The 23,051-nt window shown below is 47.6% G+C and overlaps 2 protein-coding genes across 13 annotated transcripts in view; one reads left to right on the top strand and one right to left on the bottom strand.

Annotated features, from left to right (window-relative positions):
- LOC125947883 (E3 ubiquitin-protein ligase hyd) overlaps nt 1-5,789 on the bottom strand; it is a 16,819-nt gene extending 11,030 nt beyond the window's left edge. For 5 of the 11 annotated variants that reach the window (XM_049673364.1, XM_049673362.1, XM_049673365.1 and 2 more), the window contains exons 1-6: nt 5,626-5,789; nt 3,891-4,471; nt 2,299-3,093; nt 1,782-2,191; nt 434-1,703; nt 1-356 (exon numbers count right to left, since the gene is read on the bottom strand). The exon at nt 1-356 is cut by the window's left edge and continues 2,501 nt beyond it. In XM_049673364.1, the coding sequence (XP_049529321.1) occupies nt 1-356; nt 434-1,703; nt 1,782-2,191; nt 2,299-3,093; nt 3,891-3,952 (2,893 nt within the window). In that variant the 5' untranslated portion in view covers nt 3,953-4,471; nt 5,626-5,789. Of the gene's footprint in view, nt 357-433; nt 1,704-1,781; nt 2,192-2,298; nt 3,094-3,890; nt 4,475-5,052; nt 5,175-5,625 lie in introns of those variants that run through there. The other 6 variants (XM_049673357.1, XM_049673358.1, XM_049673356.1 and 3 more) reach the window with 6 other exon arrangements.
- A 959-nt stretch (nt 5,790-6,748) lies between these two features.
- Nucleotides 6,749-22,890, top strand: LOC125948000 (uncharacterized). 2 transcript variants are annotated; one of them, XM_049673627.1, is made up of 5 exons: nt 6,749-7,540; nt 13,714-13,827; nt 14,302-14,714; nt 19,319-19,594; nt 19,983-22,890. In XM_049673627.1, exons 3-5 carry the CDS (start codon nt 14,390-14,392, stop codon nt 20,063-20,065), a joined length of 684 nt encoding a protein of 227 aa, XP_049529584.1. In that variant the 5' UTR covers nt 6,749-7,540; nt 13,714-13,827; nt 14,302-14,389; the 3' UTR covers nt 20,066-22,890. The 2 variants fall into 2 exon arrangements, with proteins under 2 accessions (XP_049529584.1, XP_049529585.1); XM_049673628.1 differs by lacking the exon at nt 14,302-14,714.
- The last annotated feature ends 161 nt before the right edge of the window (nt 22,891-23,051 follow it).

Here is a 23,051-nt window from a genome sequence, read left to right on the forward strand (position 1 = left end):
CATTGCCGCCGCCTCCGTTGTTGCTGCCGCTACCAGTCGCCTCAGTGCCGGTAGTTGGTGGTGTCGGGTTGAGCACGATGCGGCGCGGTATCTTCTGGAAGCAATCCGGAACTCGGGGCGTTGTGGCCGCCTTGATCACCTGTAGCTCGTCCTTACGCACCAACCTACAGTCTTGCCACGCTTCGATGCTGTCGTCGAACTTATCCTTGCTATTGCTACCTCCATTGCTGTTGGAGCACGAAGTCGATGACACCGTGCCAGGTGGTGGTGGGAACTTGACCGCGGCATATTCTCCATCCACCTTGACAACACGACCTATCGGAACGGATCGTACGTCTTCGACGAAAATCACTTCCCTAAAAAGAAAGCAATGAAAGAATAATCATGCTGGATATCGTTGCGCTTTGGATGGTACAGAGGGCTGTTCACTTACTTCAATAGCCACTGTTCTTCATCCTTCTTCGAGTCCGGTTCCTCTTTCGGAGCCATACGCTTGGGACGTTTGTGAGAGTTCGAGACGCTGCCCGTATCGCTGCAAGTGCTCGAGGCCGGTGAAGGAGGCGGCGGCATATCGAGCCGATCAGCAGATTCCTTATTACCGGCACCGCCCTGTTTCGAGGAGGAACTACCCGAAGATCCAGAAGCACTGCCTCCAGCGCCGATGCCACCACTTCCACATCCTACTCCACCGGCAACACTGCTCGATGAGCCAACTGCTTTGGAGTCTTTATCTAGGAGCAGACCACTGATGGTACCGCTTATACCAGAAACACCAGCACCACTGCTACTTCCACCACTTCCACTGCCACCCAGAACGCCGAGAGTCATGCCGGTGCCAGACACTCCAGCTCCACTGAGCGCCGAGTTGAGACCAATGCCGATACCACCGGTTCCACATACGCCACCTGAGCTACTGCTGCTTCCTCCTGCTCCTGTCAGACCCGTACTTGCGGCTAGCTGCTGCGAAAGGGTCGACATCGAGAGCAGCTTAAACCGGCAAACGCTCGTCAGATCCCAGGCGGCATTCATCAGTTGTCCCACTTTCGGTACACCGTTCGAGATCGTAAAGCCGATCGCACCGTGCTGATACATCGGGCAACTCTTCATGCACACCTGTGCACCAACCGTCACCTCGGGCGAATTGACACTTGGGCGAACGGGCTTCTTTGCCTTCGCCTTGTACCGATCCCAGAGCCGCTTGCGCTGGCCAAACGGTAACACGCCCCACCAGAAAAGCTCGCCGCTTTCGGTGCGCGCGACCGTGTACAGCGTGCAGGTGTGCAACGAGATGATGCGATCGAGCGCAAACTCAGGATAGTTGGTGGCCGCATGCTCCAGCTTGTTACCCGCGTAACCAAGCAACTCATCCATCCAGGTTGCTATGCGGCCGCTCTCGGTCGCCACCGAGCAGCGAATGAGCGAGGCGGAGATATGCGTCACTTTCTCGTGTTGCAGATTCAGCGCCAGCGTCTTAGGATGGTGTATGATTGCCGGTAATGCTGCATCGTTGCTACGACTGTATGGCTCGGCATCGCTCCAACGCCATTGATGCAGCTCACCCTTCGTCGTAACACCGATGAACTCCGAGTAGAGTGAAGCGATAGCAGCGAAGCGCACGAAGGACAGATCTCGGTCCTGCCATGGCTCCATCTCTTCCGACACCCACAGCGGATAGCCGGATGAATAGTCTTTCTTCTTGGAATCTGCGAGGGGATAGTGATTCAAACAGCAAAACGTGAATCGTTTCTGTCGATCAATGGCCTTCAGATCAATTGCCTTACCTCCAATCTCCTTCTCCCAGACATCCTCTCGTCCACCCTGTAGCCAGCGACGTGGACCAAAGTACTGCCGATCACGCCAACGTCCAAAGCCTTCCCGTTCGGCACTGCTTAGCCCTCCTGCGCTGGAAGCACCAGAACCACCGGCTCCTCCTGCACTTCCAGATGAGCCGCCTCCAGCGCCTCCTCCGGACGGTCCACCCGATTGTGCTGTTCCTAGGACGACTGCCGAAGAACTACCACCACCTGGCACACCACCACTAGCTCGGCTTCCGATAGGTGGACCATCATTACCGTTACCTCCTGCGGAACCACTACCTCCGGTACCACCACTGCCACCAGCCACTCCGCCGCTAGCAGATGATGAATTGTTCTGATTGCGTTCACTGCGTGCTCGGCTGTAGAGCATAAGACTGCGAAAGTATGATTGGTAGAATGAATATGGAAATGAAAAAAAATCGGTGTTAGTTACACAACGGGGATACAATGAGTACGTCGGTACCAATCCCAAACAACTTACTTCCTAATGTTGGAGAAGCCAAACACGTCCTCGGAGAACATTGCTTCCGCATCGATGATAACACTGTTGTCCGGGTGGAAACCACCGTCAAGCAGCGAAATCAAATCCTCAGCCACATAGTTATCACTGCCCTCTTCAGTATCGTCCCCACCTTCATCGTCGCGCGAAAGCAGATTGTTGACCGCTAGATTCACGTCGAGGTTGGTGCGCTGCAGTTCTCGGATGATCAGATTACGGCTCTTGCCCTGTAGCACCACCTGTGCCTGCGCGACTAGCTCTTCTGGTACCGATTGCGGCGGTACGGAGACGATCGATCGACTGCCAGATGATCCAGTACCCATGATCACGCCCGTACTGCGTGATCCCGAGCCGGAACTGCTGCCTCCTCCCCGCACTGAGCTGCTGGTGCGCATGATTCTAGCTCGCGAGCGGCATTGGCGCGATGTTGGGGTACTTTTCGAGTTGTTGTTCGCCTGGCCGCCACCCCCACCGGAAGGATTTCCGCCACCACTGCCACCGCCACCACCTCCTCCTCCGCTGCCACTTCCTGCACCACCATTACTACCGCCGGCACCGCCGGTACCACCAACACCGGCCTTCGAAGCATCCTGTTTGCTGAGATCTAGCCGCTCCGGGATGATGGAGAAAGCCACGCGAAAAGCACGGCCATCCTCGAGCAGCAATCCTAGATGGGCGGGTCCGATAACGATCTGCTTGACAGGCACTTTAAGCGACTGCAGCCCCGGTAGCGTCTGTACGCCATATTTGTTGATTTTATCTGCTACCTCCCGTATTCTGAAAGAGAGAGAATGGATCAGAAAGGATTCATTGAACGGCAGAGGGTAATAAAAATAAAAAACAATAGCATAGCGGTATTTATCCTTTCTAAAAGCTAGATAATGATATAATCCAGGCAGAACCCAGGCGAGCCGGAAGGTTGCCTCATATAATGCAACAGTATTTTAGCGGAGTAAACATCCTATTTTCTCGGTGATTCATTGTCTGATTCATCTAAGCAAACTGGATTCCCGTGATCTTTCCATTCGCCACTATCAGCCTACGAACGACTAAGCAAAGTGGCACTTTTGGTTAATTCTTTTCATCGATTCTCTCCGACCGGCAGCGTACACATTTGAGTACCGTCGAGCACGGACAGTGGCAATCACCGGGCCATTAAAAAACCATTTTGTGGTCAGTAAAAAATCACTCAATGGATGAGTTTTGTGGAAAAGCCTCCGCCTGTCGGGTTGCAGTTGTATATCGAGGCAAGCGATGAGGTAGCGAAGAACATCCTTTCCGCATATTCGCTTCACAGATACACACACACAAGCATACAACCACAATCGTGTAGAGACGGAACCACGGCACAATACGCCCAATAAAGGGGAGACACACAACTAGCATGCTGCTGCTGGGGAGCAACAGAAATAATTTATGCAACTACCGTCTGGCCACACACACGTTTAGACATCGTAGTGTTCTTGGCCTTCTTTTTCCCGGAAGCACCGCAGCGGTGACGCGTTCGGTAGTACGCTCCGACCGAGAATTTTATGCCCACTCCTCCATCCATCAACTCGGTTCCGTTCACTTACCTATCGTTGAGCTGATCCTCTGTGCCCGGGAGTGGATGTACTACGAAGTGAAGCGCTGACATCTTGTTGCGCTCGTTTCGACGCAACGCACAGTGCAGGCAGCAGATGATGCTGCCGATGTGTTCCGGTGCTGTACTTTCACGCGAAGCGGCGCACTGCGGTCCGGCTGTCTATGGCTGTTCCTGCATTCACACAGCACCTCTTCCTTCCTTCGCTTGTCGTCCTTTCTCCTCGTCGTTTGACTGCCGACTCATCGGCAGACGAGCACGACGTGCCGTCCTCTGGCTCCTGCTTGCGTGTAGCTGGCGATGAGTGAGGGATTTCGTCGTCAATGCGACGGACCAGACACGCACACACAAACACACACACACGCAGCAGACTCAGCCACACAACGGCACCGTGACACTTTTTCGATTAGCTATTGGTTTCCAATTTCGATTGAAGATGATTCTCTAGCTACTGCTGCTGCTGCTGCTTCTGGCCGTCTCGGCGCTGATGCATGCCACAGTGACACACAAGCGTGTACAATCAGTCCACTTGCACAAACACACTCAACGTCGCTGTGGCCGCAGAACTATCTTCTTCTTTGCGCGATCCCGAACACACGCGCACACACAACCGCACACCGGGGAACGCACGGAACGAGGAAAAATAGAGAAGTGACAAAAGAAAAGAGAGATTACACACTTGCACGGGGCGACCAAAATGATTTTCTTTTACATTTTCCTTTCCCCATGGAGCGGCACACACGCGCGCACACACAAGGGCAAAGGTGCGAGCTAAGAACGGTGACGACGAGACGACCAAAAAGAACGACGATTACGTCCGTTCCGTTCTCTCGGTGGTGCTCGATATACCTTCCTCGTCTTCTCGCTTTTTTCCTCTTCCTTCCCTGCTCCTTTCGATCTCTCACTCGATCGTTGAAGAACGGGTTGAGCTGGAAAAAAGGAACCATATCAAATTCGATTGTTCTAATGCACCTCACCACCACCCGATTGAGTTTGGAAAACGGATATCGTCCGATCGGGCGTGAGCGAGGTCTATGCCAACTACTTTTCCGATTTCCCAAACCTCGTGTCTCGAACCAATCTTCCCACAGCCTGCTCCCCGCTTTGGGGGACGTGGCTTCTTGACGGTTTTTTGCTATCGTTTGTGTCCCTACCAGAGAGCTAAGCAACACCACATTCGATATGGTTCTTCGCAAACGTGTTGTCCATCGAATTCAACTAGGCAGGCACACCGGATTCTCGTATTTTCAGTATACCCCCCGCTCTGCTGCGAACTGTCCACACCACGGGTTCTACTCGGAATTCACAGTAGCAGCCATCGTTCAGTGGTGGCAGCGTGTGCACACACAACCACTACCAACTCTGCAGTCGGCCCTCTAACGGCCGTGGCTACTGGGAAGCGGCCTGCCCGTGTGATAGAGCGAGAGAGCATGACGTGCGAATCCGGTCCTAACCCTAAACGCGTGCCAAAACCACGGTGCTGATGACTACGAGAAAATTTCCGGTGATCTCCGCCGTCTCCGTTCCGCGGAGCCTCTACCGAACACACCCTTCCCTCGATACACGCTGCTCTGCTTAATGCCCGGGGATTGCCGGGACTTTCAATGCCTGCTTCCGTATCCCGGGTTTGCAGAATATTCGCTCAGCAGAGGAACTCGGGAGGAACTTTCGATCCAGCGCCCTGCTAGGCTGGCTACGAACCACACCTTTTCGCACTTTTCACCTACCAGACCAAAGGACGTACTCTATTTCCTTGCCCAATCGCGAGTTTCCAAGAACGTTCACCGCAAATGGTGCCGAAAACGGCAGACATTTGCAAAACCTGCCCCGGAATAATCCTTTTTTTGCTTTTCACAAAACTCGTGCGGTGATCGAACGCTCCGTCCGCAAGGCGATTTTTTAACGTCTGTTTAACAGCCGCCCCTGCTGGCTCCCATTCAGCCGCCCGACTTGTCAACGAGCTGACTTTTTTAATTATTTGCACAACGGTTTATCAGACCATTATTTCGCTTACTCTTAATTGCTTTAATTAGTTAAGATTGTGCGCAGAATTAAGATAAAATTATGAGAACTTTAATTTTTCTCTGACTGCACTTCACATACCGCGATTTCAGCCGCCTGCTCAAAGTGACCCCCACAACATCACCAAGTTGACCGAGAAGCAATTACAGGAATAAAAAATGAATAACCCCTTGAATAATCTACAAATCAATCGAAAAATAATCGTGAATTAACTAAATTGAACGTGGCGCCCGGTTTATTTATGTTCTACACAATTGACATGTACGCAACTCGGGATACAATGCGCGCCATTAGCGCGCTTTAAACACAGGCTTACATTGCGTCTAGACGACAAAGAGAAAGCTGAGAATGAAAAAGGCGAGAATTTTTGCTCAAATTTTTGAGAAGTGAGCTATCTCGCTTTGAACATAAGCAATTCTCCGAGCTGCCGCTTGGAGCGCTGTCCAAGGATTCCAAAGGTCATTTTTCTTAGCAACCACGACTGTTGCTAACACAAAAAACGCCTACTGCATTGCTTCACAGGTAGTTTGCAGGTAGCTCAATTCTCAATTCTCCATTCTCTCCATTCTCGGTTTCTACACGAGCGGAAAAATTCTTGCTCCGGATTTGTATGGATTTGACATTCTCAACTTTTTTATTCTCATCTCATTCTCAGCTTTCAAAAATTTGAGCAAAAATTCTCGCCTTTTTCATTCTCAGCTTTCTCTTGCCCGTCTAGGTGCGGTGTTAGCTCAAACTGAGCTACTTGTCGCGCGGGACAATCGCAGCTCGTCTAGCGGTACCTATATTCATCTGGGAATGATCAGGGTCATCTGGGTTGTGGTGAGTTTCGTGTGCTGCGGCGGATATCTCGCGGTGTGTTGTTTTGTGTTTTATCTCTGCGTGTCGCCTCAGCATATCATATAACCGAAAGTGGCGTAGTGCTCTCCATTTCTCCCACCCCACGTAATATTGTGCCTGCACCTGGGATACCATCGATTCGCCGATTTTCACCGCAACGCGCGGGTATCGTTGGCCTTGGAGTCGCGGAATCGGTGTGGTGTTTGGCGAAGGCGGAAGCGCGAGTGAGAAAGGGCGACGAAGCATACCACCCCGGGGGAGGGGTGGCAGTGTTGGTGGTTGTGACGATATCGCCGGCGGTTGCTGCGTGGTATTCGCATTCTCGGCTCCTTCGTGCGTGCGTGTGAAGTACGTAGTTTCGCACCGCGACCACCCACCCACCCACCCACCTATTTACCCAGCATCCAACCATATTAAGCAGGCGGGGGTGGGGCGCCGTAACACGGTGCGGAATTGTGCGTGTGTATGCTGTTGTGATTAGAGTGCGTCACAGCGCGTTGCTGTGGAAAGCCCGGGATAAATTCAAAAAAATCGGAAAAGCCACCCTACTGAGATGATGGCAGTGCTGGTGTAGAAGTGAAAGAGTAAACAAGATATCCGGTGAAAATTGCATCGAATCGGCGGCGCTCATCCGACCGTCGCCTGTTCGTGTGTAGACGGGGGAGGGAGTGTTTTAGTGTTCTGCTGCGTGCCCATCAATTGCATCGCACGAAGAAAGGAGAACGCCAAGCGACCATTGGCGAAAAGTGGATTTGGCTGAAGGTTAAGAGCACATTGAAGGTGAGAGCCGTTTACTTCCACTTAACTGCTACTGCTGCTGGTGATGGTTGGACGAGCGAACCACGAATCTTCACAGGAAGCCAACAGTGGTTGGTCAATGTAGCGAATTCTAGCCGGGCCATTAACATCAAAGATGGCTCTTCATTTCAGCTAATCCCTAGCAGCACCTAATCCTCGTCTCCTCGGTGCTCACAAAGAAGGAAGTTATATTGGATTCCGAAGTTTATTTTCCTTTCTGGTCATTCCCGGACCCACCAGCGGGCTCTGTCTTTCCTTAGGCGGTGGCACCATCTCTCTGCAGTGGACGGTTTTTGTCCGATTCGTTGACGAAGAGCGGAAAATTGGGTGGAAAAAGTGTGGCAAATATGTTCGGGAAATCGTTTCCCCGCTTACTGCAAAGTAGTTGCATACCAACCATGGGCATTGCTATTCTTTATTGGAAAGAGTAGTTCTCGTTCACTGGATGCTTAGTATCTCACTCGTCTTCAACAATTTCTCTTGTGACCAAGGCAATCAAAGCAATTCGATGAACAGTAGGAATGCTCTAGCTGCATCGATGGTATGTCAACGCTTGAGTGATCGAGTGTGCCATGCAAAAGTAATTCGCCGAGACGGGAGCTTTGCGACAGGATGGTTAACAGTTTCCGAATGATTCATTTGAAATGACCCCACACAATTTGTCTGTCTCTGAGAAAAACACGAAGAAAAAAAGCGGATTTAACCCCCGGCCTTGAACACACCACCGCGGAACAACGCGCACACCTTTCATAATGAGCTTCGATTATCTTGTGACTTACCGAGTTGATTGGTGTAGCGCACGTTGACAAACACTCTAACCAGAGGGAAAATAAAGGAAAATGCCTGCTTTGTGCCAGCGACCTAAACTCATCCTAATTTCCCACTTAACCAATTTCGGGGGATCGGTTGTGCCAGTGCCACGACCATCATCATCGGAACCCGAAATGAGCGGAAGGTGAACCGTTTTTGGGGTGGCAGAGACACACGAGAGAGGGAGAGAGAGAGAGAGGAGATTGGAACAACATGATAAAAAAAAGTGCGGGAAAACAATAGGGTCATCTGCCAATTACTCACCGCTGTTGGCTTTCCCCTCCCCGGGACACCCCGAGATCCGGTGGGTCCGCCCTGGTGATGTTAATTATTGCGCCCTGGTATAGAGGCGACGCTGGTGCTGCTGGTCGTTGTCGTACCATAAGCCACAGGCCCCAGATCGACGCGGAGGCGAAACGCAACAAAGCGTATCTTAATTAAATTCGTCTGCCAACGTGTTCGACCAGGCCAGGCCGGCAGACTTGCCGGGAAAACCCTTCTTCTCGAAAACGAGGTGTCTGGCGAGTGCTGGAAGTGGGAGTGAGTAGGGCTAGGGGGTGTAAAGAACCACAGAAGAGAAATGTTGCTCTAAATAAACGTAAATTAGTTTCACTTTATTTATGTTGTAAGTGGCTTTTATCGATAATTCAAGAGCTTACAATAGCTAACTGTCGCAAAACTTCGCTCCTCATCTGCAATCCATAACATTCATCGTAAGGCGATCATGTCCCCGAGGATGTTGTACGATCGTAAAAAAAATCTACATTGACAATGCGGCACACGCGCCCACGACTTGAAGCGTAGGATCCATTCGGTTCTATTTGCTCATGATGCTTTGGCAGAGTTTCTTGCCAACCTACAAGGTCGATCCGGAGGCGAACGACCTGTCCAAGGTTCGTCGTCGGTGGTTGCTCTTTAAGCTGGCTAGCTCCTTTTTGCTTGTTGCTTGGTCATGTTTTGACCCGACGGTTTCCGATGTATCTCTTCTCGGAATGGTGCCACGAACTCAGATCAAATATTAAACGCAGCACATCTTCCAGACCCTCCGAATGGCCTGGACATTTACATTCCACTGGTGGAAAATTTAAATTCCATGAAGCCGTAAATTAAAACATTGTACAACATTGTCACAACATTGTACGAACCTTCTCTTCTCGCTCTCTTGATGCGTGACCGGCCCGAAATCTACCCGAAGTCCGAGGTGTTCGAGGTGTTGAGTGGCCCAATTTGCGGCACGACGACAACAACCTAGCCCAGCCCCAGCCCCACCAGCACCGACGTCGCTTGTCCTGTTCATCGTCAGCAGCAGCGTCGATTATGCTATCAATTAATTAGACCAATAAATAACGAAGCTTTTGTCGCCATGACGGATGACGTGGATGAGGGGAGGGTGAGGTGAGGCTGGCAGGACACGGTTGCCCGCAGCCAATTGGATGGTATCGGTGGAAGGGTTCTGTTGTGGCATTTTGGTTTGCTATCATTGCCTTGTCCCCTTGATTGTGGCAATGGCAGCGGCAGTGATTCTTATGACAATCGATAGAACTCCACACGCACAAACACACACAACCAAACAGATCAATGTTCTTCTATTTCCTGCATTTGAATGAGTTTAATCAGTGGTTTTATGGGAACGGGAATGGTTCCATCTACATGATGATGCGGCTTTCATATCAAGTTAGTTTATAGCTTTGTTTACAAATTAGCCATATTTCAATGTTCGATGCCGTTCGATGAAGTGACGCTACTTTGGAACCACTGGATGGATGGAATCCCGCCCAAAATGATGGAGGCAATATTCGTGGCAACAAATTGGTGCCTGGCTTATGCCGGCACTAGAACATATGGGAAACTGAGGCGTAAACTAACGATGATATGCCTCCCATCCAGACGCACATCGTAGAAGCTTAGAATGTCACTAATGGAAGATCGATTTCATCAGCCCACTGGTATCTGCTGGGGTACGGGGGGCTTTTTTGGCGTGCACGTCTTGATTGGCCCTGGTCGCAGCGTCAGCAACGGCACGCCTAGAACATCCAATCGATCTCCGTACATTCATTGGCTGGCTCCTTTGGGGTGGTAGAAGCCTGGTGACCCATTAATATAAATCGTTGCTTTCCTCTGTCTGCTGTCCTTGGACGGACGGCGGAGCCCTTCTCGAGCCGCTGAAACCGTAATTTTGTGCTGCTCCATCCAAGGGAAAAGGAGTGTTGTTTGCTGTTGTTGTGTGACGATTGTAAAGTTCATGGTAACCTAGTGCCAGGACCCCGGTGCTTTGCGGTCGTGATGACGTGCCAACATGTTCGCCGTTTGCCACCGACGTCCACCATCATTGATTATGGTGGAGAGACACGGATGCGGTGCGTGTCTCACGTACCTTTTGCTGGACGTTCGTGTTTTCGCCGAAGGCCATGAGCTCTAGCAACAAATTGTCCTGAAGCATTGTTCAGTGCAGGCACTCACTCGTACACCAACAATCCCAACGGAATCAGAGACCATCATATCAGAGACTGTCCATGGTCTGTCATGGGGACTCTATTCCAAGCACAAACTGCAGTTAATTAGACGCTTACGGGGGTGTCGAGAATTGCATCCCGTGCAGTAGTTGGTCCGTGGAAGTGTTGGAAGTAGTAGTGTCCCTTGGTATATCGCTACCGATAGCAGGCATCGAAGAGGGAAAGGAAAGAACCATTACAGCACAGTCAGTGGTAGGTTATGGGGATTGTTGTGTGACTGTTGTGTGTAGGTAACACATCCTGACACCATGTGGTGCATGGTTGGAACTAGGATTTTATGCGGAACCATCGATTCAAATCCTTTCCAATCCAGTTTATGTATCGCGGTCACGTGCTCTTTACTATTTAGAAATGAAAACGTAATTTCCTAATTGACTCAGCGCTCGGCGTTGCATCGGCGTTGCAAACGGCCTCCTCTTCTGGAGGGGAGAATGCCATGGCGCTCGTCATGGGGAACGTCCAACGTGAAAGCCACAGCTGGGTAGCTGTTGGCTTAATGTAGAATCCGAAGGAATCCTTGGGCTAATAATAGTCTGAAATCATTGTGCTTTGCTTCGCAAGCATCCAAGGGTCTCTATCAGTGAAAACAGTAGCGCGCATCAGGTTGTCCGTTACGTTGTCAACAAACTCACCAGCACAGCACGCCAGCTTCACGATGGTGTCGTGTCAATCTTCCTTGCTTGCATACTTAATTGATTCCATGCGTCGTCGTTGTCGGGCGCCCCTTGTGGCTGAATGTGGTCCACCATCACAAGAAGCCAATCATTCGCCCGGTCGTCACAATCCTGGCGCCACATGACCTTTATACGCACACATTCATATATTATTTTCTTATGATTGATGATTGTATAACTTCCTTAACAGTAGCGCTCGGTGACCGCAAAATCATCGCCAGTTCGCTTATGGGCTCGATGCTGAAGAAGGTACGTTGGGAGCCCCCCTCCTCCCCCCCTCCCTCCAGGTCAAAGCAGTGCTCTACTGCTCTATCACATTTTCTTGCCTGGAAAAGCCTGGCGCACAGTGCACACTCAGTTAGCAATCAGGAAACTCGCATAAAAACATATAAAGCTTGGAACAGGTAATATTTGGCCGCTTTTGTTTAATCATTGCAGCGCGCATAATGGTCACTTTGCCATTCCGTTGACAGCGTTTTAATCATTGTAGTCTGTTTATTTAGTGGTAAATTTTTTATCAAAATTGATCTATGCCTTCATAAGTTATCGCCGATGGAACGCGAAAGTCGAAAAAAAAAGCTGCACACTCATGACTAAAACTCGATTTGGCTGAAGAAAAACCGCGAAAGTCTTCAAATTTCCAAACTTAACTGGAAATACCGTATGCAAACGTTACTGGGGGACTTTTACCTTGATTTTAGCACAATAAAACACCCGAAAAGTGTAACAAATGCCCAATTCGGCAGACAAACGTGAATCAACAATCCTGGGATATCCCAGCGCGATTTCTCCAAGAAAAACTCACGACAGACGTCATAACAGTTCGGCAAATATGTTTAAGAGAAGTTTTAAAGTCGTATCATGTCAGAAAATCCTCAAATAGGACCCTAGAGCACAGCCTGATTGCCCAAATCCGTGAAAGGAATCTGAATGAACAAGTGTTGACCGAATTCAAACCATGCATTTCGAGGACGGTGCAACAAACGAAAAAATGCATTTAAAAAAATACCGGGCAAAAAAATACTTTGCCAATCATAGAGGGAATGGTTTAGGAAGGGTTTGGTATCTTTACGGAGATAAATTTGCCCATAAGATGAGGATTTGGCATTCATGGCACAAATCAAATGTTTTCACCATTCGGGCAACGTTCATTCGAAATTTGTGCGAGAAAAGAGTGGCAACGGAACAGGATTTTGTCCTGCATTTGTCCACCAATGACCCTGTGTAAGTTTGGCATGAATTAGATAGCTGTTCTTGCCGAAGGTATGGCGTTTATGTAGTGTATTCAAATAGATCGATTTCACAGGGAAAATTATCAATCTACAAAAATGTCTGGATTTTCGTTACATCGATTTCTATTCGACAATTATCACAAGGAAACTTAAAAAGTATATCAGAAATGTATAAAAACCAACTGAAATGAGGGTGTTGTGCAACAAGAGGGCAAATGATGTGACCTATAGTACTGTGCAAACATTTTTCGGTGACGTCAAAGTAAAAGTTGAAAAAGTCATATAAAAAGCTAATGAATAATTTGCATCAACATTTCTTATTAAAGGCAATTAGAAAACCTACAAAATGACACCTTTTTTTCTTTATACGTCATTTTTTGGCTGAGATATTACCTATTTTGTGCGGCCAAGTATTAACTGTTCCAAGCTTTAATCCACCCTAGGGCTATCTGAATGTTTCGCAGCGGGAAGTGACTTGGTTCAGGGACCGGAAAAAAAACCACAAAACACTCACCCACTGGCAAGGGGGCAAAACAAATGGCCAAAGGTGGCACAAGCGCCACCTCCAGAGTCTTCTGCAGCAGCAGCAGCAGCAGCAGTGAAGAGTTCGCTCTGCTTTTTATGACAGAGTCCCTGTGATTCTTGTTTGACTGTACGACTGTCAACCGAGGGCTGCTGGAGAAGTATTCATTGTTTATCACCATCCCGTCAGCGCTTCTTACGGCCTCCCTTACGGACCACCATCGTACACGGGCTTTTGCGATGCGGATGAATCTCTTCCTTTTCAGATAGTCTCATGGAGCCTAGGCATGCTGGGCTGAAACAATTCTCTAATGCCGTAACGGTGTCAAGTGCCTTATCACCTTCCTGTGTGTGTGTGTATGTATGTTATTTAATTTTCCCTTTATTCTCCTTCTATTCCGCAGCCACCTCGATGAAGGAGTGTACCGTTTAACATCGCAGGACCTTTTCATCTCACAGCGCCCACAGACAGACAGGAAGGAGGAAACCGGAGGCTTGGTTAAAGGATTCGAAGGAGGGTGAGTTTGGCCAGTGGTAGCACTAGATGGAGTGGTTGACAAGCCCAGAGTGACGATCTCATCTGGAGCTAGCGAGACATATGTTTCCGAACTGATGTGTAACTCTGTGGTGATTATTCCTCTCATGAAATGTGTCGTTCCCTTCACACTAGCGCATCTGATTGTACTCATTCTGTGTGTATAATATCGGCGTTTTCCAACATTTTGTACTATATCATTTTCATCATTCATCTTTCTGTTCTTCTATCATCATCAATATCGATTATCTAGCCAACCGTAGTGCTGTCACTCTTATTTATCTAATTCTTTTTTCCTTATCTTTCTATCTTTTCTTTAATTTCTCCTTTTTTATTTCTTTTCTCTCTGCTTTCAAACTGGCTGTTCTTCTTGTGATGTGTACTGGGAAACTCCTCTGGGGGATTATTTCATGTTTTTTTACATTTTTCTACTTTTGTTACATTTGAAATGGTGTAGCGCTTCGACGCCTCGCCAAAGCTCTGTACATACTTGGAGACAATACTTTGGTGGGGTTCACATAGCGTGGACACGAAATTGTGTAAAAATGAAGGCAAACGGTACGCGTACGGTTTCGCTTGAGCGTTCGAGGAGTAAAACCGCCGGCACAAGCGGTTACCAACGACGAGATGCCGATAACCGCAGGCTCGATGGATCAGTAAAACGGAACCAGCAGCAGCTGCAGCAACAGCAACAGCAGCAGGACCATCAACAACCATATTGTGGAAGCATGTATCGGTATCAGCAGGCACAACACCAACAACGAACGTCAGCGAACGAGCTGCAAGAACACCGGCCACCAACCAGAAGGCGAATGTCGCTCCATTCCGTCGCGAAACCTAAACTAGTGCCACGGTTTACGCGCCTTCAAGGTACACATTTCATGGTTATGGTCTTACTGCTGGTTCTCACCTGCCGTGCGTGCGCGTGATTGTAACCCCGGTGCCCGGAGTGAGCCACGTTGGTTGTAGGGTGTGGTGTGGTTTGATTGTTTGACTAATTCATTTAGTGCTTAACTCGCTTCCTCCACCTCCCTATGCTTTTCTCTAATTGCTCCATAGCTCTACAGAACGGATCGTGGTTTTATGTGGTCCTTTCCTAACGCCTGCCCTTCTCCGTCAATTTTAACACCAGAACACGTGTCGCAATCATTTACTATCAGATTTTGACTTTGCATATTTAACACCAACCTATGGGTTTCATTCTCACTACTGCAACTTTTTTTTCGCAAGAAGTATATAAAGATACAGAAAATTGTGCATGTTTGACTTGAAAATGGTTGAATTGTTTGCTGTGCAATGTGCTCGAGTCTATCGTCGTAACAAGCAAACTATATTCTTCTCCACATTTTAACCGATTTACCGATTGAAGATACATTAGCATACATGAATGGCTTTTCGATGGGATTGGCCTTGCCCATTTCCGTTGGCCATCGCTCATGCGGACATTTTTATCTCGGCGAATAGTGTGACCTTGGATTCGATCGAAAGTTGTGATCGTGTATGTATGCAGTGGGTGGACACTAGCACTATTCGCGCGACGAAGCGAATTGGATTGCGCAGGAATGGAAACGGTCGTGACATGGTATCCCGAACCCTGATTGAATTGGTGTGTTGTCCCCGGCCTCACCACCAATCCCTAATAGTGACCGCATACTGCTACTGCACTTGAAACCGCATATCACGGGGAACGCTTCTGGTGTTCTCGCACGAAACACGGAAACACGCGACCGATCTATTTTCAATTTTTCAATTGCAAACGAGAGCAACGCGATTGACGCACTCGGGCAGAGAGAGAGGAAAAGGGAGGCAAAGAGAGAAAGAGGAAACAAACAGAGAGCAAGAGGACTTCGAGCGTTGTCGGCAATAGAGAGCCAGCCGATCGGGTTAGGACAAACGGAAGAAGTGTCCCTTTACGGTGGTGGTGATGGGACGTAATGTTTGTTGGACGTTTGTAAATGATTAATGTGTGTTCCATCATCGAACCACCCCACCATCCCACTGGTTCGGTGACGATATATTAAGGTCACGTGAAGATGATATCGAAAACTCCCGTGAGATCGGCTGCCAACCAGACTACTCCCGGCGCCCACCCAGGTCGCATTCTGTCAAAAAGACGATATAGCTAAAAATGACAGATGGGACACGTTAGTAAAGTTAGACAACAGCGGTGAGGTCGGTCGAAGTTGAACAGAGTTGATCCTTTAAACACCATTTACACGGAACCTCTCACACTGGCGAGCATTACATGCTATCATCACTCGTGCGTCACCTGCTGCACACTTAATTACTTAGACCGATGAGGGGGAACAGGAGTTGAACCCCACGTCATCACTCAACTCAACACAATCGTCATACGGCGACAGAGCGAGTTTGTAGGGCATGTGCGTTCGACAGAAAGTTGTGGTAATTAAATAATAATTAAAATGATAAGCAAAGCTTTAGCACAAGAACACAAGAAAGCCAGACGTGTTGTTCGTGTTTTGCTTTTAGACACGAGGAGTAAGAGGAACTTGCATAGGCTGCTGTGTTTTGTACAGTCCTATCCGACTAAAACTTTATTGTGAATTGGGTCCGATGCTTTTTTGTATTTGCTCTTTGTTGCAACTAACACAATGTAATTTTATCTACAAATCCTTTTTTTAAATTTCTTCTACCATTTAACTAACTAATTCTTTTTATGGGAACATAAGCTCAAGGACGCTTGATTTAAAATCTGGACGTATGAAAGCAGCTTTGATCGCTTCGTCTTTTCTGCAGACCTCGAAGTGGCTGAAGTTATAAGTAGATGCCGTTTACAATGCTGATAAATTTAACAATTTTCCAACAGCATTATCAGAATGAAATCTAGTTTTTTGTGTTCCAAGTTTCCACCTCCAAATTATTTCCACGTTTTGAAGGCTTGCTTGATCGCAATAGTAGCAATTAGTTTCTCGTAATCGCATTTCTGCTATTCAAAATCCGTATTGTAATGGGAATGAGCTGATATATAATTTAGATATGGCTTCAACCACAAAAATGCTTTTCGAACGCGTGCACGAATCGACGATCACATCTCTGGTCTGATGCTATCGCCAAAGTTTTCATGCAACCACAATGGAATATTAATTAAATGGCCAATTTTCCCAGGCCGATACCATTGCTTCCGCAGGCGGTGATGGTTTTCACTTATCCACCACTGCATACTGCTTATCAGTCATGCCCCGATGCTAAGTAATTTGCTAGGCTTTTTGGGGTTTGAAACACGACCCAGTTTGATGAGGCGCAAGGGACACAGAGACGAAAGCAGAGGAGAGGTTATCACTAAACCCAAAAGGCCACCGTACACACGCCGCGGTAGTTCCTTATCAGACGAAGCACGCACGAACACGCGATGGGAGCGATTGTGTTATCAAGCGCGTCACTTTCTGCAAACGATACCGGGTATCTGACGTCAAAGACGCGGAAGATATTGGTGGTCGCGCCAATTTTGTGGTCCAATTGTGTTGCCGTTATGCTGGATGGAGGAGAGATTGTCACTAGTTGTCTGTTGGATGGGAGATTCTCTGTTCAATTTGCCGCCAATGAGGTGAATTGGTGTGCCATTCGCATTTATTGCTTTAATTGTTGCCAGATGAATCTGGTTTGCTGTGTCATAGACAAACTCCTCGTCCTCTAATCATTCTATCCGGTCGTTTCATCTCAGCTTGCCAGTTCATCAGTAAATCTGGCGAAGCTCAACGTAGTTGGATTTCTCTCTAATTGGCTGTCCCATACATCTTGGTATCTTAACAGTAAGAATTATTCATCGAATACATCAGATTTGTTCAAATTTATTGCTCCACACGTCCACGGAAAGAGGTGTGCGAGCCGAATGCGAGGCGCACTGGAGTAGCTTTGCCATCAGTGGCAGCAAGGCGCTTGCACCTTGCCTCGCCTCCTAGAGGATACGTTTTCTCACGTTTTCCATTCTTTCCGGTTCCGGGCGGTCCAACTCATTAGAAAGCAGAACACATCAAGCAACAGCTAGACCCGAGGACACGCTCTTGTGTCGATCTTTTCTGGGCGTTTTTTTTGTGTTTGCGCGCTATAACGTGTCCCAACGATACCGTTCCCGGGAACCGTCATTACCCAGAAGTGCCACTTCGTGACATATGGACCACGAACCGCAACCGCCAGCAGTAGTATTAGCAGCAGCAGCAGCAACACCAACATGTCCGTTTGCCACGAGTGCTTCGCATGGCTGCTGGCTCATAAAGAGAGGTTGACTTGGTCTTGTTGGTGGTCGGGAGGGAGGCTTTTGCGTGTTTATGGTTTATGCACACAGACACCAACCTCATCACCACTACCATCGGTATTGCCATAGTTAGTAACTACGGAAAATGGGAACCGGACACTTGACATGCCGTTGAATAAATCGTTTCTTTTTTTTTCATTTTCTGCGTCCCATCGCCTGTGGGATCCACTTGGGGCTTTGGGTCGAGTCGACTGGACTCACCGGCTGGAAAAGTCCGGGTCGCTGATGCGCGACCGGTCAAAAGTGGTAGTCCCTTCGCCTTATGTTGTAACCCGGGTGTTGATGGTTTCTTTAGAGTTAAAGTGAGTCATTTGCTTCCGTTTTGTTTGCTCCCTTGGTCCCTTTTGCTTGACGGACGGAATTGATGCCTTCTTTCGCAACATGTGTGCTGCGTGTACAAAGCTGGCAAAGAAACGGGACAATCGAGTTTACGTTCGATTAGAGTTCTTCTGCTTCAAAGCGCAAGGCGGTTGTTGTGTGCCATTCAATTCAATCGGGTACCTTTAGGTACCTTAAAGATTGAGTAGAACCTGCTTCCGAAACAACAAACCAAGCACTATATAATCCAGAAGTTGCCAACGAACCCCCATGCTCGCTTGCTGGCTCGCAACCGTCTGCCAAATGTTGTTCTGTTCCTTTTATGCTTTCAACAATCTCTCTATCGCACATTCAATTCTCAACTTCTCCCGGGGCCTGATTCAATCGATCGTGTATACCGTAGGCCGCACCGTTTGATGGTGAAGGAACCGAACCGTACAGACGGATGGCATTCTTCGCTCTCCTACATTGTGTGCCTCCTACCCTACCCACCTACCAGGCTCCCACTTAACTAAATATGATTAAATCAGCGAAGAAAAGAATCTCAAATGCTACCACCAGATTGTCCTAATGCTCTCCTTGATTAGTATCATTCTTCGACGGACGGGCGTCGGTATTGTTGACCGAGCAAACATGGACATAGAGACAGATCCAATGGACATGGAGAGCCGCCAAGAGCGCTCGGCAAACCGAAGCTTCCGTGTAATGTGGTTATGTACTTTCCTTGTTTTTTTAGTTTTGTTTTCATTTTTCCCGTATCTCTTTCTTTCACCTCTCTTTTCATATACGTTCTACGACGGTTCGTACACGGTACGGCTGACCATCTCTATCGGATGTCTATCGCTTTGAATTCCACCATCGTCGCACCTGATTGCCGGGACAGTGTTAAGAATTATCAAATTAGCGACGATGGACAAGCTAGCGGATGACCCGGCCGGAGGCGGTAGTATCCGGCAACAGGCGGGTGTAGCACCCGGCGACGAAGGAGTCGGAGTAGCAGTAAAGAGGGAAGGTGACGGACCGTCGGACGAGTACCACCATCAGTTCTACAACACCGGTCGGATAGGGCGCCGAAACGCGCTACCAGACATCCTGGGGACACACTGCACGACGACCACGGCCGACCTTTCGTCGCAACTGGGAGCCCTCTCTACCTCGGGTAAGTGTCACCAGCAGCAGAAGGTGGGACTGGCTTTTGTTCACGATGGTGTGCTATAAGTTATCACAAGCTTACATAGTGATTGCATAATCCGAGTCGCATTGGATCCTAGGTAGTATAGGAGAACGCTCTTCCGTTGAAATGTGATCCGCAGGTACTGATAGAGTTTTGTAATGATGTCAGTGGTGGAACTGGAGGAGCTGGAGAGGATCCTCTTATTAATACAATTTGACGTAACTCGTAACGGGTGGCGCCTTACTAAATTCATTTACTAGATACATTATGCGTTTATGAAGCACGAGAGTTCTATTGCTTAATCATCTTCAATGGACTGTGAACGTTACAACGATGTGTTTAAGGTTGTTCGATTGTGTTCCTTCTTCCACAGAATGTACCGGTAAATCGCCCGAAGACGGAAGTCTAGCACCAGCGAACAACGGAGCACAGCCGCCCACCACGACGGCAACGTAAGAAGACGTCATGAGGACGACCACGATGACTACCATCCACCAATCGGGGAACACGACCACCGTAACTCTCGATCCATCAAGCAAAGCTTCTCTTGTGTACGCTCTGCCCGCTAAGCCAAAGATAATTTCGTAAAGGGATAGAGAGGCAGAGAGTAAGAGACAAGCAAAGAGTGTGTATGTGTGTGTACGTGTGTAGTAAAGGAAAGAGTGATAGTAGTATATCCCTGCTGTGTGGTCTCTGCGCACAGTAGGAACAGGAGACGCGGTATCGATGGCGAAGTATTGGGCTTCGATCGACAACGAAGCCTATTCCGTGCGCTGCTGGTAGGCAGTGGTAATGGTCGTGTCGGCAGCCGTGATTCCCCACTGTCTGCACCGACCGAGGCGATTATGTTGTCAACCAACAATAATACTTATTACATTGTGATGTGACGAACGGTAAGGGGCCGCTAAATGCTGCCGGACGATTTGTATCGAATTGACGAGGCTTGTTGTGTGGCTAACTCGCGCTATGGGTGAGCATTGGTTAGTTCTTCGGTAATGTCTCCCTGTAAACCAGTGGATGCGCTATATGTTACTACTGTTACTACTATTAATACTACTAGCTGCACACATAAATGCACACACAGACACACATCCACCACACACCACTATTTGTTCCTTTTGCAAAATGCGGAGAAGCATGGATTTCCATTGTTCCCGTGTTTTAAGCTACTACTTCCACGGTAGGGTTGCCTTCTCTCTGGCGGATTCTCATCAAACCTTAGACAAACATTTAGGGCTCCCTAGCTAGATGGGCTTCACCCAGTTCCCAAAGTACAAACACCAACACCGGCGGATTGGTCGGTGGTTCGAGTGGTCCCGGTTGAAGGCATGTAATGTTTGGTTCCTTTCGGTTTGCGCTTCTTCCAACGCGCGCTCAAACCGGTTTAACCGTATCAGTATATCCTTTATATCCTTTTACTTGTTTCTAAATCTATTTCTCTTAGACGAATTCCTTGATGGAGAATCGATATCAATGAACTTATAATTTAAGTTTAGTGTAGAGGATGAAGGGAGGATTAATTCTTGAAGAGGAATATTTCTGTTTTATGGTGAAGTTGTAAAGAGTGTTCCATTAGCTGCACGTTGCTGGTATTGTCTATTTGTTCCTTTAATTTCCAAACGAAAACCAAAGCAGCAAGTCTCAGTGTCCCAGTGCTGTGTTTCAGGAGTTTTAGATGGAATATAATTTTGCTGTGGTTAGTTGCGAAGAACGTTGCTTCGAACACTGCTTCGAACGCTTGTTTGGACGTTCGGTTGTTCATGTAAAATCTCTCTTTTATTCACACACCCTTATCTCGTTCTCTGTCCCTCTTGCCCTCTCTATTTAGCCAGTCATCTAGCTAACATTAACATATTTCATCGAACTATGTAGCGGGAAGTAACTGGTTGTCCAGAGTTTGGTCGAGTATTGGCTGGGGTATTTATGCGAGTATCGGTTGCTCGTCTAGCAGAACTTTGATGTGCTTTTGTTAAACTGATTCAGTTTGATTTAAGACCGGGAGCGTTTGCAGTTTCAACAGGATCATTATGTATGTGTGTGTGTGTCTCTAAGCATAAAGAGTATTTCCATGTGATAATTAGACCAACAAAACTAGCAAAACTTACCTTGCCTAGTGCGTGACAGTGCCAGTGCGGTGTACTACTTCATCCCATATCTTACTTAATTGCTTGGCTCTCTATCTCCTAAACGTACACCATACACGCTAACACATACACTCTCTGTCCTGCTGTTCCATACTAATATGGTAATATCATTTTGTTCATATCGCAAGTTTGTGCATAAGGCTTTCGATTGGTTTTGTTATCTTTAAGCAAACAATTGCGTATCGTACTAGCAAAGCTTTTTTGAATGTTGTCTAGAGATTGTCGTACAGCGAGTAGGGGGCGGACTGGCGAGATGCTAAAAAAATGGTAGATTAACGTTAACAGAAACTCCAGATGACTGTGTATAAGGGCTCGAAGTGGAAGTAAAAGGAGCATACCGATTCTTGTCGATTAAAGGTCGATTAAAAGAAGATAGAGAACTTGCGATAATAAAGAGAGACACGAGATGATGCGGACCGACGATACCAAAAGTCATTGTTATTTATGTGTCAATTGTGAACCACAAAAATCAAAGCAAACATTGCGAACAGAATTTGTAATATCGCGTACTCGTAGGCTATATTCTCGTAGCAGGTGATTTGAAATCGAAACCCCCATTTCCGGTTGGCGGAAATAGAAGAAAAGTGATGGAGAGAAAGAGAGAAAGGCAAGGAAGGAGGAACAATTGTAAACCAAATTTACAAAAAGCTATACAATTATATTGGCAACGATGTACGAGTGATGCGGGAAGAATACTAGGGGTAGATAACAATTGGGTGAAGTTGTAACAATCGATTGGCACACGTAACAAGGATCCGGAAGGAAAATAGGTGCGTGCCCAGCCCAAAACAATAAACATACATTCAGTGTGAATTTTGTTGCTATTATTATTGAAAAAAAACCATTTATCCATGCAACTCTAAATGATCGCTGATAATTGGAGCACCGAAGCTTTGCCATCTGGTCGATGAATCTGGACGCGTACGAGCAAGTGTCGCTAGATCAGTCCTCTGGCGCTGTGTATAGTACGCAGCAGTAACAATTTACCCTTTGTTGACACCACCATTGATTTCACACGCATAAATACACTGCATAATTTGTGGGGCAAAGCGTGTATAAACTGTATTAGGAGGGTCATATTTATATTAAAAGAACGAAAAATGATCGTATGTATTACTGACGAATAAAAGAAACGTTTATAACATCATGCATGTTTTTTTTTTTTATGAATACACAATCGGAACTGTTTTGGTGGGGCATATTCCTCAGATTAACTAAAAATAATAAGTATCTCCATGATAACGGTGATTTCAAAATCTAACATCTTCGAATTTCGAATTCGCATGAGCAGTGTTGCC

Source organism: Anopheles darlingi, chromosome 2, assembly GCF_943734745.1.
Source record: "Anopheles darlingi chromosome 2, idAnoDarlMG_H_01, whole genome shotgun sequence".
NCBI lineage: Eukaryota > Metazoa > Arthropoda > Insecta > Diptera > Culicidae > Anopheles > Anopheles darlingi.

Coding starts and splice junctions, on each gene's coding strand:
- LOC125948000 (XM_049673627.1), top strand. CDS start 14,390: ATGAAGGCAAACGGTACGCGTACGGTTTCGCTTGAGCGTTCGAGGAGT. Junction 14,715..19,318: donor ACGGTTTACGCGCCTTCAAG/GTACACATTTCA, acceptor TTGCCGGGACAG/TGTTAAGAATTATCAAATTA. Junction 19,595..19,982: donor GGGAGCCCTCTCTACCTCGG/GTAAGTGTCACC, acceptor CTTCTTCCACAG/AATGTACCGGTAAATCGCCC.